A 22,107-nucleotide genomic window follows, 5' to 3' on the forward strand; every position below is an offset into this window, starting at 1 on the left:
TTGGGAACAGACATCACCCTGATGTTCTCAAAAGCAAGTGTGATGCTGCTTTTGTGATTATAATTTGGAATAAAAGAAAAGACTTTGTCTCCACAGTGACAGAATCCAACCAAACTCCTTCCTGGGAAGGGCAGCTCTGGAGGGCGGTGTTCCAGGGGGTAGCGAGGGTGACGGGAAAGGATGGTGTGGGCAGGTGGGGCATGGAGTAGGCTCATTTGGGGACCTGGGTGTCTTTAGCTCCTCACTGGCTTGGGACATGTCGTGTTTTGCTGTGGGGATGGGGGAAGCCGGTCTCACACCTTCCTAAGGCACAGCGGGGCGCCTCTGCCTGGCCTACCGGGCCGAGATCGAAGCAAATCCTGGTTGTCATGGGTGTCACCAGGAAGAGGGGGCGTGGTGTCGGCGCTAGCTGCGGACAACAGCTCCTCATGGTCAAGGTCGTGGGCAGGTGGCGAGGTGGTCAGATAACATGTCACTACAGGGCTCCCTGGTGTCCGCGAGCTCACGGCAGACGTGTCTGTCGGCACTGAAAACCCACCATCCCAGCTGCAGCTGGAGACGAGGGGGATGCGAGCCGCTGGCCCTCCCCGGAGAATAAAGTAAAGGCATTTGGGTTTCCTTCCACAAGCAAAAGCACAGAGAGACGACGCCGATGTTGAGATGTTAAGTAGGTATCATTCTTCTCCTAACACGACAAATTATCTTTCCAGTCGTGGCTCCTGTGTCCTCAGCAGTGCTGCCATCACGTCATGGAGACAGTGACGGGGACCTAGACTGGAAAGGTCTTCTTCGTGGGCAGAGATGGGGCGATGACAATATCATCGGAATCATCGGAGTTGACGTCATCCCCAGGTGGAGGTGCCACGGGCTGCGGCCCTGCGGGAGAGGGGTCTGCGGAAATGAACCACAGGAAGACGGGTCAGCCACGCTGACCTCAGGGGCTGCCACCACACACACCCTTACACTGTCTGGTCTTCCCCAGCAGGTAAGACGGCGGCTACCCCCAGAAGCAGTAAGCCATGGGGCACACAGGCCCGCAGGACCAACTCACACACCTGCCAGAAAGCCTCGCTCTCCTAGCCTTCACACTCAGCTCTGAGTATCACCATTCCCCAAATCCAAACTCCTGCAAAAGCAGACATTTGCCAGCACAGAGGAACCTCGAGTCTGCGCTGGAGGAATTCCCCGGAAGTCGTTCCCACAGCAGCAGCCCAGGAGTCTGGGGCCTGGCTGGGCGGCTACCTGTGCGTAGGAACGTTTCTGCTGGGTGCAGTGGCTCACGCCTGTAACCCCAGGACTCTGGGAGGCCGCGGTGGGAGGGTGGCTTGAACTCAGGAGTTCTAGACCAGTCTGGGCAACGCGGCGAGACCACATCTTAAAAAAAAAAAAAAAAAAAAAAAAAAGCCAGCTTCCCTGTTAACTCGCTGGCCACTGGTATGGAAGGCAGGAGGGGGCAAGGCACGGATTGCTGTGAGCCTGCAAGCTGCTCGGCCATTCCCCCTTGGATGCTACTTCCTTCATAAGCATCTAGAGTGTTCAGAACTTTTAATCCACTCTAGAATGGGAAGCCACCTACAGACGGGATGGGGGTGGGTACCAGAGCTGAAGAAGGGACCGGCCCTACCACACCAGCAGCCCCAGAGCTCCTCGCCAGGGAGCCTGACTCTTACTGCCTTGAAAGATGAAAGTAAAAAAGTAACAAACTGCTGATGTGAGATTTTAAAAAGGGAAGGAAATGGCAATTCGGCCATGCTGCAGATACTGTAACTGTGTCAGCTTTTTTTTCCTGCAACTTCCAAGAAAATTCATATTAAAGGGGAACCTTAGGAAATTAAAAACAGTTTTCATGCTAATCTTCAAAAACCACCAATCAGCTCAAACAAAAGCTCGATTTATACTTTTCCCAGAGACATTTCCTTAGGTCAATCAAGCCGAATCCCTGGGTCACTGGGATGAACTTGCCCCTTCAAAATCACTTGCGTTTAGCAAGAGAGAAGGGCAGCACCAAGGCCCGCTTTAGCCCCTGATCAAAGCCTCTAAAGGTCGCCGAACGCAGGGTCTGGTGAAGCCGGCAGAACAGTGGAAAATCTTTTGCAGAGCCCGTGAGTCACAGGCCGGCCGGACAGCTTTGCGTGTCTGCACATTCTCCCCGAAACCCCAGGTGGCTCATCTTTTTGTTGAGCTTTACAAATGGAGGTTTTGGAGCGAATATCAAAGTTCAAAGTTTTCTAGCTCTGACGAAACTAGGTTAAAAAATGACTGAAAAGAAAAAAACGTGATTTCATCTGTGGTATTTCCAGGTCAAACGTGGTGTACAGTTCTTAGCTCATGCAGGAGACTCTCTAAGACACAGTCCCTAACGGGACCCGCTGGGGAGGCAAGGCTTTCGGGCTCCAGGTCTGATGTGGGCCCCAAAACGGCCTCTTCCCGACTCCGTGACTCCGTGTCAACACAGGAGGGATCTCCTAAGAAAGCAAGGCCTCCGCCCACCATGGGCCCCCGCACTTACTGGAGTGGTGCTGGGGGGCCGCCCCCTCCCTGGGCCCGTCCTGAAGGGACATTCTCATTAAGGCGTGTGGGTCCCGGGCAGGCCTCACCCTTCCTTCAACCCCGGCCTTCATCACCCTCATCCTTTGGGCTCAGAAGAGCCTCTTCCTTTGTGGTTTTCCTTGCTGTTCTGTCTCCTCCCTCCCTGACTCCACCCTGGAGACCTAAGGACTCAGCACAGCAAAGCCCTTCACCTAACACTACCCACGCGACATAGCCCTGCACGCCACACTCCTCAACAGGGTCTCAAGGCCGCCCTTCTCCATCTCCCGACAGTCCTGTGTCTCAACACTGTGCCTCTGCACTCATCCTCCCTTTACAGGAAGCGTCAATGAGGGGTTTCTAATTGCAGGATAAGACACGGGATCTCAAGTCTATGCAGAGCAGCATAGATTTGGGGGTGCAGAGTGGCTTTTGAGCTGTCTAGCCTATTCTCTACTTTGCACATGAAGGGACTGACAGCCAGAGAAAGGCAGGGCCCTGCTGGGGCATCCCCGTCAGCTCCGGGCAGCTGCGGCAGAGCAGGGATGAGGCCTCACCCGAGGGTGTGGCATCCTGTAGCGCCAGCGGCTTCTTCACTGACTGTTTTTGGGCTTTAACAAAATAGAAAAGGAAACAATAACACAGTTTTACTTAACAAACAAACGGGAGAAATGCTGGTCCGAAGGAGGAAGCCACCTGGGTCCCATTGGAGCTGAGAGTAAAAATAAAGGCAGCCAGGACCTCTGCAGCTCCAGGGACAAGGGACAAGCTGGGCCAAGGGGGGCTCTGTTGGGGGCCTTCCTGGCATAAGGCAACGCTTAGTTCAGAGGCAGCTCCAGATGGGAGACTCCTCCCTTCCGTCCTGACACAGCCCGGCCTTCCTGGAGGTGGCCACTCTTTGGCTGGGACCTCAGCAGACCAGCTGCCCTGGTGCCAGAATCCAAATGAATGAAATTACCAGGAGGAGCTGCGAGGAAGGGTGGGGAGGAGGCATCCCCGTGTGTGGCTGAAGCCGATCTCCTCTTCGTAGAAGCTGCGGCGGTGGTTCTTTTACCGGTAGCGCTGGAAAAAAGAAAATGCCAGCTGATTCTGCCTTTAGAGAGTACAAGCCTCTCTGAGGTTTACGACAGGCTTCACTAATTTGCCTGGAGGCAAGTATTCCAGTGAAAGCAAACACACAGCCACCCCTGAGCCCCACGGCCAGCCCTGTACCCGAGATGTACCCAGGGTCCAGAAACGTCCGGCCATGAAGAGCCTCAGACACGTCCCCTGTGCATCTCCTCGGGGACCATGCTGAGGTCAGGCCAGTTCGGTTTTATAAGCTGGCCTCAGACGGCTCCCTTCCCTGTCTCCTGTCTGGGTCAGCCCAGCTGCCATTCCCCAGGGACGTGGTTGCAGGTTGCATGGCCCTCCACGTCCTGGCTGAGGCTCGCTGCCCAGCGACGGGTCCCCGACTCCTGAGCCCATGGTGTGTCCCAGGCCACATGGGATCAGGACCACGAGATGCAGATGCGGCCTTGGAGGGAGAAACTGCTCACTTGGAAGTGCTGGGTGGCTGCGCGTCTCCACCATGGAGGCCGAGAACCAGAGCAGTCTGTGATAAGAGGGGAACAAGCCCCACGAAGGGTGAAGCAGAGGAGGGTGAGGGAGCGGGGCCATCTCTTCCCCCTACTCTAAACTCCCCCTCTGCCCAGGCTCACTTCAAGGGGTTTTGATTTCTGACACCAAGAGAGTCCTAGCGAATCCACCGGGAGGCCTGTAGGAACGCTGCCACCTGGACCCCATACGTGTCGCCTGTCATATGCCATGTCCAACACTGAGGTCACATCACAGTTTTCTTTCAAAAGGATGACGTATCAGCACAGCCGAAAGCCAGGCCAGACTGATGGCGACCTGAGCTACACGGTGTCTGAAGCTCCTCTTCTTATCTCCTCCCAGCAGGGAAGAAGCGACTCTGGAAAGGCTCCCGAGGATCAGAACTTCCAGCCCGCTCCACGCCCGTGGTGCAGCAGGGAGTCCTCACGACGCGAAGCCTTTACTCAGGCCCCAAACTGAGGTCCCGCTGGCAGGTGGCAGGTGATGCTCCAGTTCCCGCTACATGCCCTGCGCCCAGTGCTCTGTGCCCACTGCTGTGGGCAGCCTCCTGCGCTGCGTCTGTGTCGCAGGGGGCATCCCTGTGACCCTGACTCACCTGTGCCTGGCCCGGGCCAGGTGTGCCCGCAGAGCAGACTGGATGATGACGATGGCCTCCTCCTGCGCAGGGCTGCCCTCGGTCTGGGCGATGGGGCTTGGAACACGGGGCACGGGAGAGCTCTGGGGCACAAGGACAGTAGGGAAGACGACTATTTGGCAGCCCCCTGCTGGCTCCTGGTGCTCGGCCCCGGGGACACCCTGGGTGTAAGGGAGACGGGAAGAGCTCAGTTTCCATTTCAGGTGGCCCTGCCTCCCGGGAATTGCTGGTCAGTGAGCAGCCTCCTGGCGGCGGGTTCTGAATTTTTAAACTGTAGGGATTCTTAAACAAACACCTGGTCCTCCTTACAGAGGAGGGGCTGGCATGGCCTGTGTCTATCTTTGGTAGTTTTTAGCTACATCTTCATGGAGCTATTTGACTCTCTGGCAGCTCAAGGCAATCTGGCCCTAATGCCATACCCATCCGGGGCCTATGCAGAGGGGCCTGTGCAGAGGGGCCTGTGTGGCCTGCGTGGCCAGGGATGGAGTGGAAGGGATGCCTGCTGGGCGGGCGGGGATGTGGAGGCTGAGAGGTGCCCTGGGCTTTCTCAGTGGATGGAGTGTGAGATGAGCAGCTCTGGAGATGGCCACTGGGATGTCCAGCGCCCCGACGTTACCTGGTCTGGGAGGCCTGGCATGCTGGGCAGCTCTGAGCCACATGCTTTGCTTGCTAAGAGCTTTGTCCGTGCCAGATGTCCCCTGAAAGCTGCCTGAAGCACCACAGCTGCCTGTCAGGGAAGGAAGCAGGGAGAGAAAAGCGGATGTGAATGCCCGGGGTAACGGCGGGCGAGAGGGAGGCGCCGAGGTGAGAGCTGCCTCGGCGGTAGGAACGCAACTCCTCTCACTGCTGCGCAGCCAGTCTCCCAAAGAGCCTTCCGCACTCCCACTCACCCCAGTCCGTGAGACATTCACTGGCACCCCAGGGAGCACAGGGCGCGGCGCCTGTCAGCACGGTGGGGACTCTGGGAATGGGAAGGGCTCGCTGCTCACTGCAGTCCCTTTCAGTGGCTAATAGGAGCTGGTATTTCACACATGGTTATGTTTTCATGTTGGAGCGTTTTTCCGGGTTGGAATAGTTTACTGGTTTCATCGACTTTCCATATACGTTTTCTAAATCAAGCAAGGGGCAACAGGACCTCTAAAGTGATCTGAAGAGAATAATTTATCCTTGGAGCTTAATCTTAAATGATTTTCTTAGGAAATGTGGCCAGGTGCAGTGGTTCATGCCTGTAATCCCAGCACTTTGGGAGGCTGAGGCAGGATGATCACTTGAGGCCAGGAAATTCAGACCAGCCTGTGCAACATAGCAAGACCTTGTGTCTACAAAAAATTAGCTGGGCATGGCATACACCTATCATCCAGTGCTTTGGGAGGCTGAGGTGGGAAGATCCACTGAGCCCAGGAGTTTGACACCAGCCTGGTCAATATGGTAAAAACCTGTCTCTACTGAAAATACAAAAATCAGCCAGGCGTGGTGGTGCATGCCTGTAGTCCCAGCTACTCAGGAGGCTGCAGCATGAGAATCGTTTGCAGCTGGGAGGCAGAGGTTGCAGTGAGCCAAGATTGGGCCACTGCACTCCAGCCTGGGTGACACAGTAAGACTCTATCTCACTTCATGAGAAGTCCATGCTCCATTTTCGGGGAAGCACTTATTTTTGAACAATCTGCCTCTAGCCCTGTGAGCCCTCCCAGCCTGATACGGGCAGCTCTCAAACACGTTAGGAGAATGACGAGCATGCCCACCGAGCCCCATGCCAAGTGAGGTTAGCAGGCTTGCCGCTGCTGGAACAGAAAGCACCTTTGTTTTGTCTTAAAGCAAGGGGAAGAACACTGGGGTGGGAAAAGAGCTCTGCCGGGGAGGGCGAGGCAGCGCTCGCTATCAACAATGAACGATCCGCCACAGTGTGGTGACCACATGGAGGCTGCCCAGAAGCGTCCGGTAAAGCGGCTGCCAGGTACAGGGGGCTCTGCACCAGCCGGAGGGGTGAGAGGGGCATGCATCTCCGTCACACCACACACTGCGCACACGCTGGCAAACGCCACGCCCACCACAGCCCCACACAGGCAGCCTCACTGCTGTCTTTAGAGATGAGGACCCTGAGGCATGGGGGGGCGCCAGGGAGAGAAGCAGGATGGGGAGACGGCACCCACCACTGACTGGCCCATTGGCCGAGGAGCCCGGGTCCCCTCACCCACTCGCTGGAGGGCATTTACTGAATGCCTCCCACATGCCAGGCGCTAGTCTAGGCACCAGAGGTGTTGTGGCAAAAAGAGCTTGCATTCTGACGGGAGGCCGGCAAGAATAACCACAAAGTGAGATGCCAGGCAGGGGCATGTGCTAGGAACCACAGCCGGCTGTGGGGCCGGGAGCCTGGGCAGGCTGTGGTGAGTGGGCAGGTGGGAGGCTGACGTGCTGGAGACCTCAGGATGAGGGCCTGAGGGCTGCTGGAGGATGGGAGGGAGAGTCAGACGGGGATGTTGTAAGTTGCCACTGCAGATGTGTCAGATGGGTATGGACAAGAGTGTGGCTGTGGGGCAAGTTCAGGGACGAGGAGGCCAGGCACGGAGGGGCTGCAGAACCGAAGGCTGAAGACTAGGGTAGTGGCGAGCAGGGGGCCCTTCCTCAGGGACAGTGTGGTGAGCCAGGTGGGCAGTCCAGCTACCTGCTCATGGAGGGCGCTCATGCGGCTGTGACCTGGCTTTCAGATGCCAACATTCTCCCACTGCAACTGCGCACAGGCCACCGAGCCTGGTGCGCCACCCACACTTGTGACCATTCTGGCTGTCCTGACTGCAGAGTATGAACCCCGTGAAATTTGGACAGTGTCTGGCTGGTCTGTTACAAGCTCCTCACGTGCCTGGCACATGGCAGGAGCCCAGCAAACACTTGTGGATGAGTAATGTGGCCAAGGGGAAGGGGACAATGGGTGGGGCAGGGGGAAGGCAAGCCCCGCCCTGATGGCAGAGCTGTCAACCCTGCTGGCATCAGATACACCGGGGGAGTGTGAGGACAAGCGGGTGCAGGGTCTGCCCTACCACGGAGAAGCAGCTGCTGGTGAGGAAGAAGGCAGCGTGAGAAGCCCTGTGGCCTGGCGGCCGCTCTGAGTGACTGGGGCTGGGGCCTCTCCCGCGGTCTAAGTGGAAATACACTGCTGTCCCCGAAGGGGCCCTAAAGGAGAGGCGAGCATCTGAGGCCACCAGGACTCTAGCAAAATAAAGATCTCACTTTCTAGCTCCTCTCTAAAAAGGATCATGGCTGGAACTGCACTGTTCATCCATCTGTCAGTTCTCAGCTGTGGGTGACATACTCAACCTCCATTCCAGTTCCACGCCCTCGCCCTGTCTCAGACTCCTCATCCCGCTGGCTCTGCTAGGACACCCTCCCCTCACTTCCTGGTGCAGCGAGCTCTGACATGTGTCCCATGAGGCCCATCTTGCATGTCACCCCCCCCTCACAGGGACCTCCTGGCCTTTGTGTGCAGGGCTGGCCGCCCCCAGCGCCACCCCGGGCTGTAACCACTTGTTCAGTTGTGTGTCTGAGCCTCTGCGTCCCAGAGCCTCTGAGACTGTCCTATGCAGGGCTGGTGATCAGTGAATGTGCATGAAAAGAATAAATGGAAGGAAGGAATGAATGAAGAGATTTTGAAAGTGGAAAATTATCCAAATATTTATTTGATGTTTCTATTTCTTATGTATGTTATACTTAATGTTGGGGTCTGGTTTGGTTTCTTGAAAAGGACTTACCGGGCGTGGTGGTTCATGCCTGTAATTCCTGCACTTTGGGAGGCCAAGATGGGCGAATCACCTAAGGTCAGGAGTTGCAGACCAGCCTGGCCAACACGGAGAAACCCCATCTCTACTAAAAACACAAAAATTAGCCGGGTGTGACAGTGCGCACCTGTAATCCCAGCTACTAGGGAGGCTGAGGCAGGAGAATCGCTTGAACCCAAGAGACGGAGGTTGCAGTGAGCCGAGGTTGCACCACTGCACTCCAGCCTGGGCCACACAGCGAGATTCTGTCTCAAAAAAAGAAAAGAAAAGAAAAGAAAAGGACTCAACGCATCTTTAAATATCCCCTCACCTACTTTATAACAAAATACAAATCCGTATTTCGAAACTGATGAAATAAACCTCACTTACCTCATCCAGAACAGCTTTTTTTTTCTGAAAAAAAGAAAAAATACATGAATAAACATGAGAAGGATGAATGTTTCCCCACACAGTGGTTTTCAGCCCTTGATCTTGCCAACAGGCGTCGATCAAGCTAACAAGAGGCCTGGCTGCCCTGGCTCCTCCCTCCCGAGCTGCCAGGGCCCAGCAAACAAACGCCTTTGTAAGGAGGACGAAAGTGAGAGGCAGAATGAGGATGGCGGGAATTCTCCGGGAGTCACGAGGTGGCCTGAGCTGCAGATGAAGGGATGTGTCTGTGCCGTGTGCCGGTCCTCTGGCTGTGCAGAAGAGACTCCATTAGGCCAAGCTGTGCAGCTAAGGAGGTGGATGCGGAGCCCTCTCACATCACAGGTGTCCGGACCACTGTACTTTCTGGATAAGTCCCAGAATTCGGAGGCTGAGGCTGCCTGCTGGGGACGTTATGAAGGGGACTTTGGTTCAGGGGTCTGGATCACTGGCCTCAACCTGACTGGTCATCAGTCACCCTTGGGTGTCTTGGGAAGTTTCTGTGGCTGCAGCTGACACACAGCGTCAGTCAGCAGAGAGGGTCTCTCGGAGCACGTGTTCTTATAGATGTGAACGAAGTCCTTCCCAGATGCTGACGCCAAAATAATCAATATGCACTTAAGGGCACGGAATGGCCACGGCCAGATAACAGGTACATCAGCCGGCTGATTTTCCATAGTCATCAGAGTGCACAGCCCACATTTGTACTACTGTACACAGGATCTGTCCCTTGGGAGATTAAGGAGGAACTGAGTACAAGGACCAACAGAATGTAAGATGGAAGCAAAGAAATATATACACTGAATAAGAGAGAGAGAGACAGAGAGAGAGAGACAGACAGACAAGCCAGCATCTGCTCAGCACCTGAAGGGAAGTCACTAAGTTTTCTCCCACCCTTTTGGGAGGACCATGAGTTGGCCCCGCGAATAAGGAAACTGCTTTTCAGACGAAGACAGCTGTGACATGAAGGGCACTAAGGCCACAAGGGGAAAGGTGGCGGGGATGGACCTCATGGAGGCCAAGCTGTCCCCTATAAACTGCTGGCTAGTTACCAAGGGAAACTTGTTTCTTTAAAATGGCGAAAGCCAGCAGCCATGACCAGGTAAGAAACACAAACAGGGGCCGGCCTGAGGGGATGGGGGTACACAGCCTCAATGTGAGACATTCTTGCCAAAAGCAAACCTGGGTGAATCAGAGCTGGAGACCTTCTTTCTCATTTATGGGAAATTAAGGGGACAGAGGAGTAAGTTAATGACCCCATAAGGAAACAGATCCAGGACAGGGAACATTCTGTAACACACTGGCCTGCTCTCTGCCAAAGAAAATGTCTTTAGGCCGGGCGCGGTGGCTCACGCCTGTCATCCCAGCACTTTGGGAGGCCGAGGCGGGCGGATCACGAGGTCAGGAGATCGAGACCATCTTGGCTAACACGGTGAAACCCCGTCTCTAGTAAAAATACAAAAAATTAGCCAGGTGTGGTGGCGGGCGCCTGTAGTCCCAGCTACTTGGGAGGCTGAGGCAGGAGAATGGCGTGAACCCGGAAGGCGGAGCTTGCAGTGAGCTGAGATCCGGCCACTGCACTCCAGCCTGGGCGACAGAGCGAGACTCCATCTCAAAAAATAAAAAAAAAAAAAGAAAGAAAGAAAGAAAGAAAATGTCTTTAAAAAGAAAAAAAAGGCCAGGTGCAGTGGCTCACACCTATAATACCGGCACTTTGGAAGGCGAAGGCAGGTGGATCACCTGAGGTCAGGAGTTCGAGACCAGCCTGGCCAACATGGTGAAACCCTGTCTCTAACAAAAATACAAAAAATAGCTGGGCGTGGTGGTGCACGCCTATAATCCCAGCTACTTGGGAAGCTGAGGCAGGAGAATTGCTTGAATCCGGGAGGCAGAGGTTGCAGTGAGCTGGGATCATGCCACTGCACTCCAGCCTGGGCGACAAGAGCAAAACTCCATCTCAAAAAAAAAAAAAAAAGAAAAGAAAAAACATCTAGGTGCAGTAGCTCACACCTGTAATCCCAGCACTCTGGGAGGCCGAGGCAGGTGAACGGCTTTAGTCCAGGAGTTCAAGACCAGCCTGGACAACATGGCAAGACTCGTCTCTACAAAAATTGGCCAAGTGTGGTGGTGCCTGCCTGTAGTCCCAGCTACTTGGGGGACTGAGGCTGGAGGATTGCTTGGTCCCGGGAGGTCGAGGCTGCAGTGAGCTGCGATTGTGCCACTGCACTCCAGACTGAGTGACGGAGTGAGACCCTGTCTCTATGAAAAAAGAAAAAAAAGGCTGGGTGTGGTAGCTCATGCCTGTAATCCTGGCACTTTAGGAGGCCAAGGTGGGTGGATCACCTGAGGCCAGGAGTTCGAGACCAGCCTGGCTAATATGGTGAAATCCTGTCTCTACCAAAAATACAAAAATTAGCTTGGCGTGGTGGCGGGCACCTGTATCGCAACTACTTGGGAGGCTGAGGCAGGAAAATTGCTTGAACCTGGGAGTCGGAGGCTGCAGTGAGTCCAGACCATGCCACGGCACTCCAGCCTGGACAATAGAGCAAGACTCTGTCTCAGAAAAACAAACAAACAAATCGGCCAGGGTGACCCGTTCGTTAAAGAAAAGAAAGGGTGGGGGCTGCTGTGAACCACACTAAGGAGATGTAACCAACCAACCCCCAGGCTCTGGCGGGAGGTGGGCTGAGAACCGCCATGACTGAATGCTAGTGGGAAACAGAGAGCTGCAGGCGGCATCTCGGGATGTTTGGGGAATGTGAATAGGAAGGGCCGGTAGGTGAGGATATAAAGCTGCTGTGACAGTCTGAGGTGCGGTCACGGTGCTGTGGTCAGGTAGGAGAAGACACTTTTCCTTAGAAGATACATGCTAATGTTTTATAGCATCTAAAACTTACTTTCGAATAGTTCTGGAAGAAAACTGTATGAAAAGAAATCTGGCGAGATGTTCAGTATTGCACAAAATGCACCCAGAACAGATGAGTCAGTGTGTGAATGATGTTTTTATTTTCTGTATGTTACGGTACTCGGACACCTCGGGCCCGGCTGGCCCCCCCAGGCCTAGTCATTCCTAGAGAGTGCGTGGCTTGCCTTGGAGCACGAAGACTCACAGGGAGCAGCCCGGGTCACCCTGGGGAGCCTCACCTTGTGCTTGTACACCTTCCACTGGGCCTGCAGCACCCTGGCCGCGGCGTCTCTTCTCCCATCAGAGCAGGGGGAGCGGGGCCACGGGAGCCCCTCCTCACTGGACTCCGGCGGCCAGTCTTGCTCGCAGTGCCTGCTGCTGGGAGTGGGAGCTGGGAGCTCTTGGGCCTGCAGGAAATTGAAGGAGTAAGAGGACGATGAAGCCAGGGCAGGGACGAGCAGTACCTGGCAAGGGGACAGGATATTACTCTGCATGGTGCGGCTGGGCTTATCAGGCGAGTCTTATGAATGTGGCGAGAGCTGTTCCACACTGGTCCACAGGCCACATGACAGCGGTCTCCTGTACTGCTGAGAAACAGTGTCCAGGCGAGCACACACGTGCAGACACACTTCTCATTAAACTCCCTCAACTCTGTCTGGCCACACCTTCTGGGAGAGAGAGAGGACGCTTCTTCACACGGCTGTCACACACTCACTACACTCGATCACATTTTGTTCCTTCAAGAATTGTTTTTCTGGGGTCCTTTTCTGTTTTCTAGTTTAACACTCTAAATTATAAACATGGGATTTCTGGGATTGAAGGCAATATATATATTTCTACCATGTTTTTTAAGGTAGAAACAAGCCAGGATTGCTATAACGACCATTGAAATAACCACGATTTCAGGCTGGGTGCAGTGCCTCACGCCTGTAATCCCAACAATGTGGGGGGGCCAAGCAGGGAGGATCACTTGAGCCCAGGAGTTCAAGACCAGCCTGGCCAACACAGCGAGACCCCATCTCTATGAAAAAAAAATTAAAATACCCGGGTGTGGTGGCACACCACTGTGGTCTCAGCTACTCAGGAGGCTGAGGCAGGAGGATCGCTTGAGCCCAGGGGTCAAAGCTGCAGTGAGCCATGACTGTGCCTCTGTAGTCCAGCCTGGGCAACAGAGTGAGACCGTCTCTAAAAAGAAAAAAGAAAAATTATGATTTCTAACACTGATGACTCCAAATGTATCATCCACAGGACACTACCCAGTACAAATGAAAAGGCCTCTCATGTCAAGAATGCAAGCTCGGTGGAAAGCATGCTGTTGCTGAAAGCCCTCCCCAGAGGGAGACACAAGACCGCTCCCAGTGCACACTGGGCCAGGCGCGGGCACAGGTGGCCTGTCCACAGACTTGAACAAACACAGAACGGATTGCACTGGCTTTTCATTATCTATGTGTTATGACGCTTGGGCATCTGGGGCCTTGATGCCCCTCTGGGCCTGGCCAATTCCTAGACAGTGAAGGGCCTGCCTTTGGGCACGGCCATCCTATGCAAGCAACTAATCCAGTGCCCACACTCAGAATCGCCTCCTGCGTTGGGGCCCACACTCCAGGAGGCAATATTCCTCAGCCTTAATCACCCAGGGCCAGGTGCGGGACAGCTCAAGACCACCCTGTGGCCCAGGTCCTGCTGAAGTTCTTCAAGCTTCCAGCCCGCTGGCCCTAACCAGCCAGCTCACCTCACCTCTCCCGCTCCTTCCCATGATAAAGGCCCTGGCCCAGGTCTTCCGCACATCCCTGCCGCCTCCGGGCCGACGTGCTGCTCCTGCGTGGCCTTGCATGCCCTGCCTCCTGTTTCTAGGGACCTGGGAGTGTAAACTTCCTAGGACAGTCACTTGCGTGTCTACACATCTTAACACCCCTGACGAAGATGCCCTGGGTACATCCACACAACCAGCTGTTTCCAGATCCCTTTAGCTGTGGCACCAAGTTGCCTGGCACCAGCATTCTGGCCCTGGGCTTCCACATTCCGATTTTGTGACCCTAAGAAGAGCCTCATCTTCCCTCAGTCCTGACACATTTTCAGGCCTCTGTTCCGCTAAAGTGAGATCAGCTGTTAGTACGTGGCCCGTGCCAATGTGATTGGAAAGGTAAAATCAGCTCCTCAGAAGATAAATGAACATTTACTCACACAACTACAGACAGTTAAAAAAAATCTAAATGTTCACATGTTTATAAATTCCTTGAGGCAACTCTTAAACCCACTCTTGTCACTCCATTTAACCTGCAATTAATCATTCCCACGTGAATGCTAAGAGCTGATTCCCCTACTCAGAGAGCTGATCACTCAATCCCACTCTTCCTGTTCTCTAAAATAGAAATGTTTCCCGAGGAGGAAAATAACACAAAGCTAATACATGCTTATTACGAAAAATTCAGACAACACTAAAAGAAAGTAAAAAAAAAAAAAAAAAAAAAAAAGCTTATAACCCCACCACACAGAAAAGGCTGTATTTCAGCAGTATTTTCAGACATTTTTGTTTTCTTTCCCTCTCTGTCTCTCCTCTCTCTCTGCTTTCAGACATTGTTCTTTTCTCTTTCTCTCTTTCTTTCTTTTCTTTTTTTAGTGAGACAGGGTCTGGCTCTGTGGCCCAGGATGGAGTGCAGTGGTGCAACCTTGGTTCACTGCTGCCTCCCGAGCAGCTGGGACCACAGGCAGTGGGTTCGATTGGTTTTATCCACGAGCCCCTCTTAGAGCGAACTGCAGACCCAGGATGGTGACGCCAAGCTCCTTGCTTCCTGCCTGAACATGCATGGGCTCACACCTGCCTTCCAAAGGATCCTACCCACTGGAAGGGGATTTGTGAGGACGCACTTCTGCCACCAGAAGTGCAAGTGCAGGCAGCACTGGCCATGGTGACCAGAGCATGGCTGTGACCCTCCAGGGAGGCAGCAGAGAGCCAGGGACCTTGGAGACACAGAGACGCCGCCTCGACTAGCTGCCCCTGGGTAGCGTCCACACACGTGGAGGGAGTGGAGAGGCAGGAGGGCATCCGCCTAGGGTCCCTGCTCACCTGCCGGGTCCCTGCTAACAGTCACTTCATGTTCAACCCGTACACAGCTGAGTAACGGCAGAGAGGGCAGAGGAACCCCCACTCCACCCAGAGGGCAGTGGCCGCTGAGGCCTTGCTGGCCTTGTGTTCTGCAGAGAGGGCAGAGGAAGCCCCACTCCACACACAGGGCAGTCCCCGCTGAGGCTTTGCCGGCCTCGTGTTCTGGAACTTAGATGAGAGGAGACGGCGCAGGCCTAGTTCCATGCAGAGGCCTGATTGAGCCTTTGTCCTTTCCCCCAAGCGCCTCCTGCCTCTCAGTGACAGCTCCGGCCACATACCTACACCCTCCGCATGGCTGAGCTTTTGTTAACTCTTTACTCACCAGCCTTGAGACTCAAATATCAGTTCGAGAAGTCAATTTGCTGACAGTCAATTAATCCAAAACGTCGGACTTCGACACACACGACATGAGTTATAGAAATCAATTGTGATGATAAAAGGGAGTGGGATTTTCAGTGGATGGTTAGAAAAAACTCTGCGCAGGGAAACGGTCGGAACCGTCATGACCAGCAGAAGTCTCACCACACCTGACGGGAGACTCAGCCAAACGGTTACCGTACCTTATGAAGAACTTCCGGGCAATCCTCTTTCTCTTCTTTCTTCATTTCTTGCAGTTCTCGGAGCTTGCTGGTAAGCGTCTGAATCTCCTCTCTAAGGCGGAAAGGGAAAAATAAGACGCCTCACCTGTCACTATGTGATGAAGGCTGGCGCAGGGCAGGGTGGGGTGGGCGGTCCACGCTGAGACAGGGGGACTCCAGGCAGCCTGTAGAGGGCTGGTGGGGTCATGTCTCCCTGAGCCACTGGGCCCCAGCTATGACCTGACGGCACCAGAAACCCCATCGCAGGCCGGGACTTCCTATTGTCTCCTGCTCTGGGCTAGAAGCCCAACGAGGCCAGGGCTGAGGACCCCCAGGGCCCAGCACCTCTCCTGAAACAGCTAAGAACTAAAAACAGAATCCATTTTGTGACTGATAAGTAAGTAGGAGGCCGGGCACGGGGGCCTCACGCCTGTGATCCCAGCCCTCTGGGAGGCCGAGGCCGGAGGATCACTTGAGCCCACGCATTTGAGATAAATAAGCAGGGATCACTGGCATTTTAGTAAATAGTATGAACAGAAGGCACTGCAATTTAGATGTTCATTCCAGGTACTAAAGGCAAAAAAAAAAAAAAAAAAATTCATTTCTGCACATGTGCTCTTTCAGATTTACTTTAATTCTAGCCTTCTGACAGAATTCAGTCAGATTTCTCCTGAAAATGAAACGCTTTCTTTTTTAAAAAAATTTTTTTGAGATGGAGTCTCACTCTGTCACCCAGGCTGGAGTACAGTGGCATGATCTCTGCTCACTACAACCTCCGCCTCCTGGGTTCAAGTGATTCTCCTGCCTCAGCCTCCTGAGTAGCTGGGATTACAAGCACTTGCCACTGCGCCCAGCTAATTTTTGTATTTTTAGTAGAGAAGGGGTTTCACCATGTTGGTCAAGCTGGTCTTGAACTCCTGACCTTGCAATCCGCCCACCTCAGCCTCCCAAAGTGCTGGGATTACAGGCATGAGCCACCGTGCCCAGCCAAGGTTTTCTTCATTCCAGTAATCTATGTCTTACTAATTATTCTGAATGCTAAATATGTCTGCTCAGATTTCTAACCTAGTTTTTTGTGCATTTTAAAAAGTTAAGACTCATCACATAAAATTCACTATTTTAAAGTGTGTAATTCAGTGAATTTTAGCATATTCACAATGTTGTGCACCTACCACCCCTATCTAAATCCAGAACATTTGCATCGCCCCAGAAAGGAACCCATGCTCGTCAGCAGTCCCCGCTCCCCTCCCAGCCCCTAGCAGCAGCACTTTCAGGTGGGTCCGCCCGTTCTGGATGTTTCCTGCGCACGGAATCGTGTGCTACGTGGCCTTTTGTGTCTGGCTTTCTTTGCCGAGCACCACGTTTTTGAGGGTCCCCAGGCCAGGCCTGTCGGGACTGCCGTCCGCTCTGCACCTCCGTGTGGTCGATCTCAGGGTGTTTGTCCCCCAGCAGCTGATGGACCGTGGGGTGGGTGCTGCTTCCTGGATCTCGCGAATGGCGTTACTTTGAGGGCACAGGCGGCCCCTCTTGAGGACGTGGCCCACACCAGGGTGGCTCTGACCAGAGGCCAGTGTGATGGCTCGTTGGGAAGGGGCAGGTGCTGGCACAGCCAGAGCAGAGGATGCCCCTGGGAGGTGGCCACGATGCCAGAGGGTAGGCTCTGCTCAGCATCAAGAGGTTATTCCTGAACTGGGTGACAGAAAACCAGGGAAAGACTGCAGGGAGGTGTGGCCTTTCTAAAAACCCGGCTGGCAGCGAGGCTGAGATGCCTCGGGGGGCTGCAGTGGTGGCAGGAGTGCAGACTCGCCTGGCTCCTCTCTCTAGCCCTGACCCAGGTCACATACCTCAAAGCCTCCTCTCTCTCTCTCCTCTCCTCCTCGCCATCCCTTGCGCGCTTCAGCTCCTTCTCCAGGTCAGCCTTCGCCTGCAGGAGCTGCTTCACCTCCAAACTGCACACACAGAATAGGAGACTCATCAGCATTCACGAAAACTGGAGGTTATGTCAGAGCAGGAAGGCACTTCTGAAAAGTGACAGTGCTCAACCCTTCCTTAGGACAGCGGGGGCAGGAGGACCACGAAAGGCCCATTTCTTTTTTTTTTGAGACAGTCTTGCTCTGTCACCCAGGCTGGACTGCAGTGGCGCAATCTCGGCCCACTGTAAGCTCCGCCTCCTGGGTTCACGCCATTCTCCTGCCTCAGCCTCCCGAGCAGCTGGGACTACAGGCGCCCGCCACCACACCTGGCTAATTTTGTATTTTAGTAAAGACGGGGTTTCACCGTGTTAGCCAGGATGGTCTTGATCTCCTGACCTCGTGATCTGCCCGCCTCAGCCTCCCAAAGTGCTGGGATTACAGGCTTAAGCCACCGTGCCTGGCCAAAAGGCCCATTTCTAATCACACAGTGCCAAGGACAGACCTCAGGGCCCTGCCTGCCCTGAACCAAGCACTTGCTGTGTGCAGGGGATCAACAGGACGATGCCAGAGAAGGCCCTGCCATCAGGCCATAGAATGGGGAGTTGCCCCTCCAGCCACCACTCATTGGCACGGACCTCGCACCCGCGTGGGGGTGCTGCAGGCAGGCGCGGGGTTCGTGAACGGGACAGGGGCCTGCCTTGCCTAGACCGTGCCACTGCCTGTGACTGCCTGTGCGGGGCTCCAGCTGAACCGCTCCCAGATGCATTTCTTGCGTCCCATGTGGTGTGATGGCCACACACTGGCCTTCAACGGAGACTTCTGTCCGAGTCTCAGATGGACTGTATGCTGTCTGCGAGCCCTGACTGCTCAGGGCCTGCAAGTCTCTATTAAATGCCAGAAACCCTAGAGTGCTTAGCAGAGTCCCTGTCACACAGTTAGGGCTAATAAGAGGTGGCTCTTATCATGCCACTTTACAGTTTCATAGATAATTCCAGAAGTTATTTACCTTTCATGACTACCTTAATTTTTTTTTTTACCTGATGTCTATGAACTCTGTAATGACTGCTTAATTGGAAAACCTTGTCATGAAATACTAATTTTTATAAACGACCTATCAATTGGTATAAATGCGATCTGAGACCTCATATGAGGGGTAAGGATAGTGGGGACGGGTTGGCCTTCTACTGTTCACAGCAGGCAGCAGAGAACTTAGCAGGCTGGGAGGCACTGGCCGAGTTCTCAGACCCTAAAGGGCACACAAATCACCTGTAGGGCTGGGCGTGGTAGCTCACACCAGTAATCCCAGCACTTTGGGAGGCCGAGGCGGGCAGATCTGGATCAGGAGTTCCAGACTCAGCGTGGCCAACATGGTGAAACCCCATCTCTACTAAAAATACAAAAATTAGTCGGGTGTGGTGGCGCATGCCTGTAATCCCAGCTACTTGGGAGGCTGAGGCACAAGAATCGCTTGAACTGGGGAGGAAGAGTTTGCAGTGAGCACAGATTGTGCCACTGAACTCCAGCCTGGGCGATAGAGAGAGATTCTGTCTCAAAAAAAACCCATCACCTGCAGATCCCACTGGATGCAGAGTGTGATTCCAAAGGCCGGGGTAGGGCCTGGGCTCCTGCATACTAACCAGCTCCCAGCTCCTGCTCCTGCTGCTGCTTCACAGGCCACTCTGAGGGGCAAGTCACGGTAGTTCTTGCAAACTAGAGAGAAACATTATTCCAAAGATGATAGAGGTGGTTGCCTCATGGCGGAGCCGAGCCCAGAGGAGCCGCAAATAGGAGGAGGACAGGAGCCAGGCTGGGTGCTAGGTGGCCACAGGTCATGGAGCTCCGGAACACCCGGTGAGGCCCTGCCTTCCCAGCCCTATGTTCACACCAAGTATTTCACAGCATTTAGGTCTTCTTCGGTTTTGTTTTGTTTTTTGGAGACAGAGTCTCACTGCCACCCAGGCTGGCATGCAGTGGTATGATTAAAGCTCACTGCAGACTCGACTGCCCAGGCTCAAGTGATTCTCCCACCTCAGCCTCTCAAATAGCTGGGATTACCAGCTTGAGTCACTACGAATGGCTAACTTTTGTATTTTTTGTAGGGATGGGGTTTCTCCATGCTGCCCAGGTTGGTCTCGAACTCCTGGACTCAGGCAATCCTGCCACCTTGGCCTCCCAAATGCTGGGATTACAGGCGTGAGCCACGGCGTCAGGCTGCAGCATTTATGTTTTATTTCATATGTATTAATAGATCATATGCCCCATAAACACATTACTGAATTAAGACCATGCTGCATAAAATCTAACTGATTTTACATAAACCAATGAAAGTTAATTCATCTCTAGTAGACAATTTGAAGATTTCTCTGGAATTCAGGGTAGAGAGATTTAAATGTGCTCTCCCACCATTCCCTATACTTTTTTTTTGAGTTGAGGTCTCACTCAGTTGCCTAGGCTGGAGTGCAGTGACATGATCATAGCTCACTGCAGCCTTGAACTCTTGGGCTCAAGCGATCCTCCTGCCGTGGCCTCCTGAGTAACTGGGACTACAGACATGAGCCACCACTCCCAGTTAATTTAAAAATTTTTTTTGGAGAGATGGAGTCTTGCTATGTTACCCAGGCTGGTCTGAAACTCCTGGCCTCAAGCAGTCCTCCCACTTCGGCCTCCCGAAGTGCTGGGATGACAGGTATGCCCGACCCCTCATGCTTTTGATAATGTAATATGGTCAGTTAGTGTCTTCTTGTTATCACTAAAGCTGCCTTTATTTCACCACCAAAAGTGGTTTTAGAATCATATAAAAGTTTTAGAATCATATAAAAATATTTATGCAGTGACCACTATGAGCTGAACAGTTTTCCAAACTGACAACTGTTGAACCCCGGCGAAGATCAGTTTCCACAAGGAGTGACAGCTGCTTCCCTGGCGAGGCCGCTGGCGGGGCCTCGGGAGGAGCTACTCTCTCTGCAGCAGCTGCTCCCGTGGGGACACCGGGGGGGCCTCGGGAGGAGCTACTCTCTCTGCAGCAGCTGCTCCCGTGGGGACACCGGCGGGGCCTCGGGAGGAGCTACTCTCTCTGCAGCAGCTGCTCCCGTGGGGACACCGGGGGGGGCCTCGGGAGGAGCTACTCTCTCTGCAGCAGCTGCTCCCGTGGGGACACCAGGGGGGGGCCTCGGGAGGAGCTACTCTCTCTGGAGCAGCTGCTCCTGTGGGGACACCGGCGGGGCCTCGGGAGGAGCTACTCTCTCTGCAGCAGCTGCTCCCGTGGGGACACTGGGGGGGCCCCCTCGGGAGGAGCTACTCTCTCTGCAGCAGCTGCTCCCGTGGGGACACTGGCGGGGCCTCGGGAGGAGCTACTCTCTCTGCAGCAGCTGCTCCCGTGGGGATACTGGCGGGGCCTCGGGAGGAGCTACTCTCTCTGCAGCAGCTGCTCCCGTGGGACACTGGGGGGCCTCGGGAGGACCTACTCTCTCTGCAGCAGCTGCTCCTGCAGGGAGGTCCGCTCTTCCTTCAGGTCTCTCACAGCCCCTCGGAGACGCTCGTGGTCCTTGTTGCGGTCCCCTCGTGGCTGTCTGTGCAGCACAGAGCTGGATGCAGGGCAGGCTGGCGGGTGTGATCTGACTGGCTCTGTGGCATGTGGTTTTGAGCTCTCCATCACACTTAGTTTCTGGAGGCAACACAGGCACGTGTTAGATGCTAGTTCTCATTTCTACTTTCTATTTACCAAACCCAGAAAAGAGACACCGAACCAGGGCGAACCGAGTCTCCAGCAGGGCCACGAGAAAGCTTTGAGGGGACCCAAGTTACCCGGAGACACTGTGGGGCACAGGGCTACTGGAAGAGCATGATTCCTGCTCAGCTCTCTTTAATCAGAAGTGAGGCACGCCAGACCCCTGCCGAGGCAAGGCGCGGGCAGAAGCCATTAAAACAGAGAGGAGGGCACGAGGGGAGGTGACTCAAACGACCCTGCACATCTACCCTCCTATCCCCTGGAACTGCTGACATTTTCAACCTTTATGCTTTCAGTCTCGAGTGACGTCCTGGTGTCGCCTGCAAAGTGCCACTGAGCCCGTCCCCACCCTCCACTCCTGCCTCTCCCGGCTCTCGGACGTGCTACCCACTGTGTTTCCGAACCACCTCTGGGTGCCTTGACTTCCCAACAAGTTCTATATTTTAAATGCCCACAATTTATAGAAACTTCTCTTCTTCTTTTTTTTTTTTTGAGACGGGGTCTGGCTCTGTCACCTAGGCTGGAGTGCAATCACAGCTTGTTGCATTCTTGAACTCCTGGGCTCAAGGGTTCCTCCTGCCTCAGCCTCCCAAGTAGCTGGGAATACAGGTGTGCACCACCACACCCAGCTAATTGCTTTCATTTTTGTAGAGATGGGGTCTTGCTATGTTGCCCAGGCTGGTCTCAAATTCCTGGGCTCAAGCAATCCTCCTCTCAAAGTACTGGGATTGCAGGTGTGAGTCATTGTATCTGGCTAGTTTTCTACACTGTACATATGTAAAAAGCTATTTTTTAAAAACGTTTTTCCCTCTAGGTTTATTCTTCTTGGCCAAACAACACAGATGCTCCAATTTACTATTTAAAATACAAAGGTCCAGGCTGGGTGCGGTGGCTCACGACTGTAATCCCAGCACTTTGTTTTTTTTTTTTTTTTTTTTTTTTTT

General features: G+C 53.9%; 1 protein-coding gene across 10 annotated transcripts in view; it reads right to left on the reverse strand.

Annotated features, from left to right (window-relative positions):
- Positions 1 to 22,107, reverse strand: part of IQCE (IQ motif containing E) — a 52,707-nt gene continuing 30,600 nt past the window's right edge. For 6 of the 10 annotated variants that reach the window (XM_017894602.1, XM_017894634.1, XM_017894592.1 and 3 more), the window contains 9 exons: positions 20,901 to 21,100; positions 17,368 to 17,472; positions 15,506 to 15,596; positions 12,079 to 12,246; positions 8,899 to 8,922; positions 5,376 to 5,486; positions 4,721 to 4,920; positions 3,488 to 3,591; positions 1 to 891 (listed from right to left, as the gene is read on the reverse strand). In XM_017894602.1, the coding sequence (XP_017750091.1) occupies positions 770 to 891; positions 3,488 to 3,591; positions 4,721 to 4,920; positions 5,376 to 5,486; positions 8,899 to 8,922; positions 12,079 to 12,246; positions 15,506 to 15,596; positions 17,368 to 17,472; positions 20,901 to 21,100 (1,125 nt within the window). In that variant the 3' untranslated portion in view covers positions 1 to 769. Of the gene's footprint in view, positions 892 to 3,161; positions 3,592 to 4,720; positions 4,921 to 5,375; positions 5,487 to 8,898; positions 8,923 to 12,078; positions 12,247 to 15,505; positions 15,597 to 17,367; positions 17,473 to 20,900; positions 21,101 to 22,107 lie in introns of those variants that run through there. The other 4 variants (XM_017894624.1, XM_017894611.1, XM_017894617.1 and 1 more) reach the window with 3 other exon arrangements.

This window comes from Rhinopithecus bieti, unplaced genomic scaffold, assembly GCF_001698545.2.
Source record: "Rhinopithecus bieti isolate Rb0 unplaced genomic scaffold, ASM169854v2 scaffold_1017, whole genome shotgun sequence".
NCBI lineage: Eukaryota > Metazoa > Chordata > Mammalia > Primates > Cercopithecidae > Rhinopithecus > Rhinopithecus bieti.